Source organism: Elephantulus edwardii, unplaced genomic scaffold (genome assembly GCF_000299155.1).
Source record: "Elephantulus edwardii isolate Elephantulus edwardi_28Jun2011 unplaced genomic scaffold, EleEdw1.0 scaffold00201, whole genome shotgun sequence".
NCBI classification, from domain to species: domain Eukaryota; kingdom Metazoa; phylum Chordata; class Mammalia; order Macroscelidea; family Macroscelididae; genus Elephantulus; species Elephantulus edwardii.
In genome coordinates, this window is record NW_006399951.1 from 1326358 (window position 1) to 1338206 (window position 11849).

Genomic DNA, 11849 nt, shown 5'->3' on the forward strand with positions numbered 1-11849 from the left:
AGGAATTAGCATCAGTCAGAAACCAATGGTGGTATTTTGCCAAAATCCTGAAAGCTATAATTTCTTTTTCCGAGAGTAATATAAGCTGTCATCACATTTCTAGATCTTTCAATCACATGATGTGTAATGTCTATCGAAAAATACATTTCATACTTTTTTATGGCTTTTAATACTTGAATACTTTTAATACTTTTTTTTTTCGACATAATAAAAATGTATAGATCCGCATTTTGTGTGCTAATATTGACATTTTATTAAGTAGTGAAGCTTCTTGGGAAAGTTAACAAATGGAATTTTTTTTAAATGAGTACTAAGTGGCATAGCATCTTACCCAGGAACTAAGTTTCACACACATAGAGAAAACACAGTTACTGATAAAGATTGAAGATTGCAGCCTCCGGTATGGATTGTACCTCCACATCAGACAGAAATCATCACAACTAGACCAGGAAGCAGCGTAATGGGATGTGGAGAAAATGCTGAAATTGTCAAGGATTTGATTTTACTTAGATCCACATTCATCACCTAACAGTCAAGAAATTCAGCAGTGTATTACTCTGGAAAAATCTGCTACAATGACTTCCTTAAAATATTAATAAGCACAATTGTCACCATCAGGAGCGAGGTACCTAAGCCATGGTCTTTTCAGTCACATTGTCATTGTTACCACCGAGTCTCAACTGAGTCCTCACTTGCCCTCCTGAAGATTTTCCAAGGCCGTAAATAGCACAGGCTCGCTCTCATTCTCTCAGTCACCTCAGAGCTATACAGAAGTTGGACAGTACATAAGGACAATTGAAAAATTGATGCCAGTGAATTACAGTGTTTTTAAAGAATATCGACTAGACCGTAGACTTGCCAAAGAACAGACAGACCTATAAGGTGGTCAGTGCCTCCTTCCAACTATCAACCACACAAAATCAAAAGGGTAGAGTTTGTCCAGGGGGGAACCTCAGCAGCCAGCCAGAGATAGGGCTACCTCATACAGTGTCCTGTAAACTGGACAGAAGCAAATCACTGGTCTTTCCTCACTTTGACCCACTTGTGCATTTCCACCCACCTCCTGACCTTTTGTTTCGTAGCCAAATTCTTAACCATTATGCCAACAAGCGCCCTACTGAAGTATACTAGATGCATAGTGAAAATGTGCCAATTGGCAAAACACCACTATCTAAAACTTTCGCTGGTTCTGGTTTTATATAAGTGATACCCTAATAGATGAAAGATAATCACGTTCCATTGATTCTGTCTCATCCAGTATTGAGAGTCTACTGTGTACCATGTGATGGGGAGAAAGTTAAATAGTAGAATATGACTAAGATACGGCGCTACCTTCCAGGGGCTCCAACCCGTGTATTAGAATGTGACTTAGGAGATCAGCTCACTCTTTGGAGGGAAGTAATATTCTCACAGAGGAGCATGCATGTCTGTCTGTGTACTGGTCAGAGACTGAAAACGGACCTGATCTATTGGGAATGGAAGTGACGAGAGATATCGCAAAGGAAAGGTTGACCAGAAAAAAAGATGGTTGACACAAAAAGAATGTGAAAGCTCTTGATAACGAATGAGAAAGAATTTCAAGCTCTTAATAACAGGCAGAGAATGTGTGTGTGTGGGGGGGGGGGGTTTGCTTCCCTTTTTTTGACTGTGAACTGAGTATATACTTTTATCTAGAATTGGATTTTAAATTTTAAGAAATTGTTTACAGTCTTGAATGACGGGGTAAATTAGTTCTTACAAGAATACAAGTTTTCATATGGATATTCTATTGTTAATATATTATTAATAGAATAAGAACTTAAATTAATTCTTCTCTTCAAAGGTTCTTCTTTTCATTGCATTCAATGATAAACAGTTGTAAATTCCTATCTTTATAAGGTACAAATAAATGTATGTTCCTTTCTTGCTTTTTTTTTAGAGCTATTTTCTGTTAATTCTTCTGTGCTGAAGCATGAATGTTTTATAATATGCTGCTGTTAGGACAATTCTAAATTTGTCAAATTCTAAGTTATGTAAAAGACTTAATTATACGTTATGATTCATCTGAACCAGAATTATATGTAAGTGTGCTGTGTTTTGACAACCACAATATGTTTTAAGGAAAAAAGAAAATAAAATCACTTAAAATACGTTCCTCACCACATCTTCAGCAAGCAGAGGGTTTTCTGAAGTGAGATTAGACAATGGAGCCAACTTCATTTTTTATGCACGTGAATGGAGCGGGCTTGAGGTTATTAGTTGAAACCGAGTAACCTTTCCAGGCTTTCATCTCTTTCTTTTCAAATTTGAATATGAAAAGCATATTCAAGTCAAAGACCATCACTTTAATGACATTTGGCAGTCATTTGATTTATTAGGTTTTAGAAAAAAAATTCCTTTAAATATTTCATCATACTATGCTAATCCTAGTAATATTGCCAGCTGCAGCCTTGTACCTGTATTAGTGGAGACAGAATGGTGTGGAATTTTCTTTGCCATCCTAGTAAAATTTCCATGAATCTACTGAATAATAAAATAGCCTTATTGAAATATTCAGATTTGGGTTTTTAGTTAAAGTATCTTGGAATACATAATAAAAGAAAATGTGTTTTGAAAGAAGGGGGTAAAATTACTTCATCAAATATTGAGGGAGGGTGACAGCAGTGGAAATTGTTCTTTATGGATATATTTTTGCAAGAAGATTCTTACGCTTTTCAATTTGATTAATTATATACTTTGAAATATCTAAGTAAGCACTGTTGTGAATTTGCACAAACATTTGTATTTAGCAATGAATTCCTAAAAGCTGGTCGTATAAATAGATTTTATTTTCAGGTTTGTCTGATTTCTACTTAAGGATGCATAAGTTACAGTAGTCTGCATCTGAATTTGGTAAAGAGGAATTTTGACAATAACTTTAAAATTATAACCAAAAATAACAGATGTTTTTGTGCAACCCAATTTTTAAATCATTCTGTTAATTATTTGACATCAGAATTCAAAGAAACATTTGTGAAACTACAACAATACTGGTGACACTAAAATCTACTAAACAAGTACTAGACCAAAAATGAAATAGTCATACTATATATCAGTTTTAGTTGCTAATTATATGAAAATGAAACAGAAAATAAATGAGGAAAATCCGTAAGTGTTAAATTAGATATATAACTGTGTTTCTCTTATGTTTGAAAACATAATACATATTGAATGAAATATGGTAGCTATATGAGAGACAGAACTGCAGTTTCTGCTCTGGTTAGTGTGGATTTACATAGCTATATGTATTAGCATAATCACTAGAAAGTGTTCAACAGGCGTTAGCTTCTGAAAACCCAAAACTTTCTCAGGTATCCTAGATTAAATAAAAACACTGATAAACATGTACTTCCTTACATAGTTTGAAACATAGCCAACTGATACTTGTCATTTTGAAAGCACTTAGAGATGAAGATCTCATAATCTCCCCTCCTGATAGACTACTAGTGAGGTATTTATAGCCTCAAATGTAAATCAGGAGACGATTGCCATGACACTGTTAACTTCAAACCCTGGGGCATTAGAATCTCATTCTCTCCTCTCTGTCATGAATAATCTATCATGCGTAACTATACAGTCATGTGCAATCCTTTCCCAAAAAGAGACCAGTTGGCCTTCATTCTTTATTTTAAATTGGGCCTAATAGAGAGTAAAATATTTGGGTTTGGTTTTCTGTTTGCTTATTTGTTTTTTGGGGTTTCTAATTTTTGTTGGTTGTTCTTTTCCTTAAACAGCCATTAGAAAAAATTCGAATTGAGATCATAGCTCTAACCCTTCACGAATCTCGAGTAACCAAAGATGATAGCATTCAGCGACTCTTTGTTGAGTGCCGATTCTACAATCTTCCTGCTGAAGAGACGCCTATATCGCTTCCAAAACCCAAGAGTGGGCAATGGGTCTACTACAATTATAGCAATGGTACGTATAATTCATTTGTAACAGGAACTTCCCCCCCCGCTTTTTTAATCTATCTATATATGCTGTTGCTATTATATACCATCGACTTAGAACTAACTCATAGGTAACCCTCCAGCTGGTTTTCAGAGGCAGTAAATCACACAGGAGGAGATTGCCCCTCTTTCTCCTCTGGAGTAGCTACAGGATTCAAACCACACTTTTTCAGGTTAGCAGCATCACTCTGTTCCGCTAGCAACCAGAATGTCCCTTTTTCTATATAGAAGGCTGAAAGAACCAGGAAAATGTTCAGTTCTTCAGTGTTCACAAAACCCTAAACCTCCCCAGAACAGACTTGATAAAAATCAAACCTGTAGCCGGAGCTCCAGTGAAGTAGTGGCAAGAAGCTGCACTGCAATCCCAGAGGTATGCGGTTTGAATCCACTAGATGCTCTGCTGGAGAAGAAGGGGCAATCTCCTCCTGAACCAGTCAGATCCAATTTGATGATAGAGGCACACACACACACACACACACAAATTTAAAAAATAAATTTTAATTTAAAAAGAAACAAACCTGTAGCATAGGATCTGCTAAATGAATTTAAAGTACTACTAACTTAAGAGAAAATAAGAACAGTGGGAAAACAAGGTTTTCACCTGCCCCCATTTTATAATGTTATCTGTATAAAATACCATCTAATCTATAATTGAAATAGTAGAAAAATATATTTGAAGAAAAAAGTACTAGAGGTCTGGTGGGGTTGAGTGGTGGTATTTTATTATTATTATTATCATTATCATTATTCAGATCTATGTCTATCTTTCTATCTTTCTGATCTATGTCTTTTTAAAAGTCTTATTTTTATATATATCTTATAATATCTTATAATATCTCATATTGTCTGAACTCTTTGTGATTCTAGCTCTGAATTCTAGGTGCTCACAATGCCTTCTCATCATTTAGCCCACTATTCTACAGCAGACAAGTTTTCTCTCTTAGCTAACAGCCCACTGGTTAAGTCTACTTGACCAATAGAGACCCAGGAGACAACTTGTAAATCAACTTAAAAGGTGTTTTTAAGAATAATATGCGATACTATATGGTTAGAGAAAAAATATCTTTAAATCATATTGAACTCTCATAGTCTTAAGTTAAACTATTTATTAAACTCTCTTAAATCAGTCTGGAGACTAAGGTGTGCCTGATCCAGGCCATAGTCTTCACAATTGCTTGCCATGTGTCAGAGAGCTGGACAATGACTAAGGATGATAAAAAGATAATTGATGCCTTTGAGCTGTAGTTCTGGAGAAGAGTGTTGAATATACCATGGACTGCTAGGAGAACAAACAGGTTCATCCTAGAGAAGATAAAGCCAGGCTGCTCTTTAAAGACAAGGGTTCTGAGGCTTCGTCTGACATACTTTGGGCATGTTGCAAGGAGGGACCAGTGCTTGGAGAGGGACATCATGTTTGGAAGGATGGCATGACAGAGAGAGAAAGACCATCAATCAGATGGATTGATTCAGTGACTGGGGTAATAAGGGTCGGTGTGTCAGAGACAGTAAAGTTGACACAGGATAGAGCAGGTTTCAGGGCTACTGTACATATGGTCACTATAAGTTGCAAGCAACTCAACAACACATAACAACAAATCTTTATACTAAAGTAAGCCCGAAAGATGAAGTATGTGTTATCTTTAATAAAGCAGGTCTGCTCATACTATTTGGACACTAGTATTATTTTCTCACTAATCTTATAGATTGTATTATAATCAGCATGGATGTTTGTTACTCACACTGCAATCTTGGATATGCAGACATCTAGCCAGCCTACTTTTCTCTCTTTATTCCTAGTTATGTAAACTTTGGAACATTTCATTGTCCCTATGTTTCTAATCTGTAAGTGAAGTGCCTCCTAAGAACTCTTCCAACTTACGTTCTGTAATTCTGAAGTAACTCAAGTTGGTAGAGAAATCACATGGGGAAATCAATCCTGTGGAGCAGACAACAATGTGATGCTTCCTTCCTTTGATACACTTAACAGACACATTCACAAAGCTATTTTCTTAAGCAAAACATATAAAAATATTATTGATAATGAAAGAACTGTTTATTTTAATGAAGAACTCCTAAGAGACAGAAATGCATAGGGTGGTTTGTGGTTTGGTTTTTTTTTTATTTTTCATAAGAGTCGACTAAAATATTTGATTGAACTGGCAACAAAAGTGTTTTTGATTTTTCAGAAATTGATTGTTGGCCATGTAGCAGAACAGATGTTTTCATGTGCATAAAGAAACTCCTTTAAACTCAAACCTGAGCTGTAGGCTTAAGTGATGCTTACAGTGAGGTTTGTTTGAGGGCTCATGTTGGTTGGCTGGCTGGCTGGTTGGTTGGTTGGGTTTCTTCTCCTTTATTGCAAATAACATCCTAGCTGGCATTTTCAAACTGTATACATTTCTAGTGCTTTAGCCATTTGATAGCAAGAAACCCAGTCATCTCTGAAAAGTTAATTTGGTAGAAGTGTTTACTATAGCTTTCTTTCCGCTGCTCTTAATTACACCCAAGGAAAATTGACTGTGTGAGATTTTCAGAGTTAACTAAAAAGAATTGAGGAGAGAAGGAAGGAAGGAAGGATGAACTTTATGCTTAGAAGCAGTGTTGCTGTTTTATATCTAAAATCTGAAAAGTATTGGCATCCTAGATCCTCAACAAATTTGAAAAATGTGAACATTGTGGAAAGCCTTTCCTCTTTATTTTTTACTTTAAGTATAAAACCCAAAACCAAACCTGCTGCCATTGACTTTAACTCCTAGCATCCCTAGAGGACAGGGTAGAATTGTCCCATAGAGTTGCCAAGACCTGCAGTCTCATGGAAGCAGATTGCCATCCATGGTTTTCTCCTGAGGAGAGCCTGGAGGGTCGGTATACCAACCTTTTGGTTAGAAGTCAAGAACTTTACCACTGCACCACCAGCACTCCTCCTTAAAGTGTGACATAAGTGTTTATTTTTAAATTATTTACATGTCTCTCATTACAGGTGTAATCTTGAATCTTTAATGAATAACTGTCTTAGCTAATTATTGTCATGATGTGCTGTTCACTTGTTACTTGATATCGAAGGTCAATATAATACAGCCTTGCGTTTTCCAAATCCCATTAAATGCTAATGAAAGTCATTTTATTTCTAAACTGACTTTTTCATTCCAATGGAAAAATTTAGAAGATAATTTATTACGTGGAGATCTGTGTTTAAATACCCTACCAGTGTCGAGGTTAACTGAGCTAGCAGTGATTTTACCCTCTGTTACTATTTTAATCTAAACAAAAGGGATTTGTAAGCTGACACTTAAATTGAATACATTAGTGAGATACATATATGAAGGGTCTGCTGTTACATAGGATCATTCACAGTCTAATGTGGGTCCTTAGTGATAGATGTTAATATCAGTTTCACACACACATTCTCACAAAATTGCAGATTGCTGTATATGCATGTATGTTTGTGTGTCTCTTCTCAGGGCTACTCCTAGTGAGAAAAAAAACTTAAGTTGAATTTACATGCTAGACATTGGAAGCAAACACAAAATGTATTGTTTTGGACATGTATATTGCTTAGAGAATGCTGAGGAAAGCAAGAAAATAGTTAGAAAAAGAAGATTAGCAGTAGGTCTGAAGAATGTTGTCTGGGCTGAATTTTAGCCTTCTAGGGATTTGACAATGGGAAGGAAAAAAAATTCATTAAATCTACCAAAGTTTTTATGAGATGTCCACAGACCTAGCCCTTATTCTGTGAGGACTGAACATCCTGTTTTTATAGAGCAGTTAAAGTTTAATTTCGATGCTGAAGATAATCTAGAATTTCACATTTTCTCTTTTTGCTAATGGGAGGAGAAATTTTGCAGAGATAAGAATGACAAGGACCATAACACCGAAGTTACCTGAGCTTCAAGATTATCAGCCTTGTGACTTCTGAAAAGAATGATAAGGAAATAGCTTTGAATTTATTAAGAATTCTAATACTTTTCAGAATCACTTTATAAAAGATAAGTGTAATGTTTTGAAATTGTACTGTTTGAGGTTTGTTGGTTTTGGTTTTGGTTTTGGTTTTAGTTTAATTATGTCGAGGGTTGTTTTTTGTGTGTTTTTTTTAAAAAAGTGAAAACTGTTTATTAAGGCAGACACATAATGAAAGGCAGACGTGCTCAAGAGTTAAAGTGGAAAAGAAGGAAGAGTGGGGAAGGGGCAAAAAGAACCCTGGAAAGACAGAGGTGAACCGAAACCGTGCAGCACGCTGTCGGCGGAAAAGGAGGGGAATTCGAGCTAATCACGTAGAAGCGTGTGAGGAAGCTCTGGTGGCGCAGCCCACAAGCAATTGTGCTGCTAATACCAAAGCCACTCCCCTCTGGTGGTTCAAATCCTCAGGGAAAAAAGACAGACAGTCTTGCTTCATGTGACCTACGTACGGCCACTGGAGGGACATCTCTGAGTCAGTTCCAGCCCATCAGCACTGAGCTCCTAAAGTTTCTTAACACCAAATAAATGTCCTTGGGTCCACGACTTAATTGGGAATGGCCAAGCTACTTCTGTCCCACAACACTCAATGGACAACCCCAAAATATTCACTTGTTCTTGATCCCATCTAAAAATTGGGCTAAGAAGTATTTCTCAGTGGCTCTCAATATGCTACCACCAGGAGAACAGACCATAATGGTTCTCATTACAAGATGACCCATGAGAGAAAAAAAGGCAATCTCCTCTTATGGAGTGTACTGCCTCTGAAAACCCACAGCTATGGTTTGATTCTGACTCAGTGGATTCCACAACAACCAACATGCACTGACCTCAGAATCATCTGAGAAGTTGTTAGAAATGAAAATTCTCGGGCCATATTCCCAGCCCACTCAATCAGAAACTAGTGGTAGAAGTCAAGAATATGTACTTAACCAGCCCTCCAGGAAATGCTGAGGCCCTTGAATGGCTGAGAACCTCTGGGTTAGATAGACCGAACTATCCAGTGTAGGCCTTCTCCATGCTAGCCAGAGAGCCTAACTTTGATACACCTTTAGAGAACGAAGATTATTAATAATGAGTTGATTGTTGTCATTTGCTGTTATGTTTTTCTAAAGGAACTATTAAAAAGTTTGCAACCAAGGGAGCTGATTTAAGGCACTAAACCAGATATACATAGATATAAACAATATTTCTTTCTGAAAGGAAAATGAGGCCATTTCATTTGATACACAAGTGTTAGGATTATTTCTCAAATTTCAGATATCTCGCACTAAACAAGTGCAGGACGAGTTTGACTAAACACAGAAGGAAGAATTCCACAGCAAGGAAGTTAGAAGAGCAGGCTCTGGGGGGAGACAATGGGATTCAAACTCGGGCCCTCCTGCTTCTTAAGTAGGTGACCTTTGGCAGATTGCTTACTTATTTTAAGTCTGTTTCAAAATCTTTAAAATGTGGGTCAGCCTGGTTCACTTAACCTGTGAGAGAAAAATGTTGAGCGTAGTGCCCAATTTAGAAACATCACTTGTTTGTGAATAGTGGCTATCACTATATTTAATGTTAAAAGAAAAGGACATACAAACAATTGGTCAACTGGCTAACATGGAAGGAGATGTCTCCAGTTAAATCCATTTAATTTTTTTACAAATTTTAATGTTAAAGATTTTTTTTAAAAACAGCTATTATAATTCATCAGAGCTGGTCATTGAAAAACTTCATCATTTGATGCTAAACTTTAAAATTCATCATTTGTTTGGTTTAAAAAAAATCACTGATCTTACCTGCTATTCAAAACACAGCTTGACATTATAAAAATTAACAGCAACTTTTTTGTTAAATTCCCATATGAAGTGGGGGGAAAGTTTTCATTAGGTTTGGGGTCCACTAACAAATGAGGTACCATCTCTTAGCACTAACTGATTAGCCTGACTTTCTGGCATTGATAAATAAAATATGTATTTATAAACTATTCTGAACACTTTGTACTTTTCTGTTAACCTCAGTAATATTTCCTTTGTCCTGATTACTACTGTAGTGTTGTGTAAACCACAGGAAACTAGAATCCCTATTTGACCTTGATTTCTATTTCTTACTATCTTTTCTTAGAAAACCACTATCCCCGTCCCAAACCCCACAGAGGCAGCTTTTTATGTCTCGATCCCTGTACACCCAAAGCTGTCTTATTTGACACTCATTTATTATTTGCTCAGTGGAACCAAACAGTCAAATGACTTGATCATTGTCATTTGTCGTTATGTCCCATTGAGTGGGAACCAGCTCATGGCTGACCCTCCAGCAGGCTTTCAGAGGCACTGAGTCGCCTGGGAAGAGATTACCTGTGTTTCTCCCACTGAGCAGCTGGAGGATTAGAACCTCATGCCTTTGGGTTGGCAGTGCAATTCCTCACCCCCTAAGCCACTTGAGGCTGAACTAAAAGTGTCCAAAGAAACATTCCCAATATGAAATGTGTTTGTTCCTGCCAGAGCCTGGGGAGAGCTGGCTTTAGAATTGTCATCCTAACAGTACTTTTGATCAGGGATAATCTCTAAATTGAGATCTAGTCACAGGGGAGTCTTTACCTCCAAAATGGCTTTTAAGAAAAAAAAAATGTCTGCAGAAGCAAATGCATGTCTGAAAGTCGGCTGAGCTGAAAAAAAAAAATCATGAAGAAAATTGGTGTGTTTGAAGTCTGAGATGTCATTTCCCCCAAATGCAGAGGCTCGTGATTCTTCCTGGTAGAGTATTATTAGATAATTGCATCTAATTTAGCGTTACAGCTATGTGACGTCTTGTCGCAGTCTTGCATGCCCACAGGTACTTTTTAAAACTTTGCATCCGAAAAGTACCTTTTCTTCCCTTCTCCCACATTGCCTTCCCATACCTCTGTCCAAGCACCAGCAAATGCAAGCCTGCGGATTTCCACAGCCCAGTAGACGAGATGCCTCTTTTATTGCGTGTTGTGGCAGGAGGGGAGGATTAAATTACGGTGGCCATCAGGAAAGACAAGCACTCTGCCATACATTATCATTATCACTGACTCCTTGGGTGAAAGAAAATGCAGTAAATCCTTCAAGTACAAAGCAATAAAGACTGCTGGCTTTTACCATCTTGACTGCCAGCGCCACTAACAGGCAGTGACAGCAATGTGGCACCCTTAGATGTTGCTTGTATCTTTTCTGACAGTAGGCACATAAACCTGCCAGTGACATGACATTAGATCACATGACTCTTCAGATTTCATTCTGCCTTCCAGGGCTGCTTTCTTTTCCAAGCATACAAGTGAGTTAGCATGACTTGCATCTTTAAAAAAACAGATCCTTTATAAAAATGCAGAACAGTACTAATGTGAACATATTCCTCAGTGCCTACCTTTTGTAAATTTTTTATTATTATTTTTGTCTAGTTATCTACGTGGATAAAGAAAACAACCAAGCCAAGAGAGAAGTCTTAAAAGCTATATTACAAAAGCAGGAGATGCCTAATAGAAGGTACATTTTAAATTACTTGATGAATAAAGTAGATCTTATGTATGAAGTGGATCTTTCTCTATTGTAACATACTGTGGTGAAAAATCACAAGGTGAGAGGTGAGGGGTCAGAACACCTGGATTTTCTGACTCGCTCTGACCTTAAGTGATTTATGACCTTCGTAGGTGTCTTAGGCCCTGGAAATATGGTGGCCCCGCCCCACAGGACTATGTGAGCATCCTACAGTGCTTTATAAACCAAAAGCAGAAACATTGTATGTAAGTAGCACAGTGCCATTCAAGTGTAACTGTATAAAGAGTGTGTAAAAGGAGTGTCCCCTGATAGACAATGAAGGAATGTGTGAAACACAGTGTATTTGAGTGAAACATTAATGCAAACCGATATAAGATTTTTAAAATTGTTGTTGTTGTTATGTGCCATCGAGTCGCCTGCGACTCATAGC

At 37.1% G+C, this 11849-nt stretch overlaps 1 protein-coding gene across 2 annotated transcripts in view; it reads left to right on the plus strand.

The window, feature by feature from the left end:
- Nucleotides 1–11849, plus strand: part of RPGRIP1L (RPGRIP1-like) — a 118196-nt gene that overhangs the window by 94908 nt on the left and 11439 nt on the right. For both annotated transcript variants that reach the window (XM_006897094.1, XM_006897095.1), the window contains 2 exons: nucleotides 3753–3936; nucleotides 11323–11407. In XM_006897094.1, the coding sequence (XP_006897156.1) occupies nucleotides 3753–3936; nucleotides 11323–11407 (269 nt within the window). The remainder of the gene's footprint in view (nucleotides 1–3752; nucleotides 3937–11322; nucleotides 11408–11849) is intronic.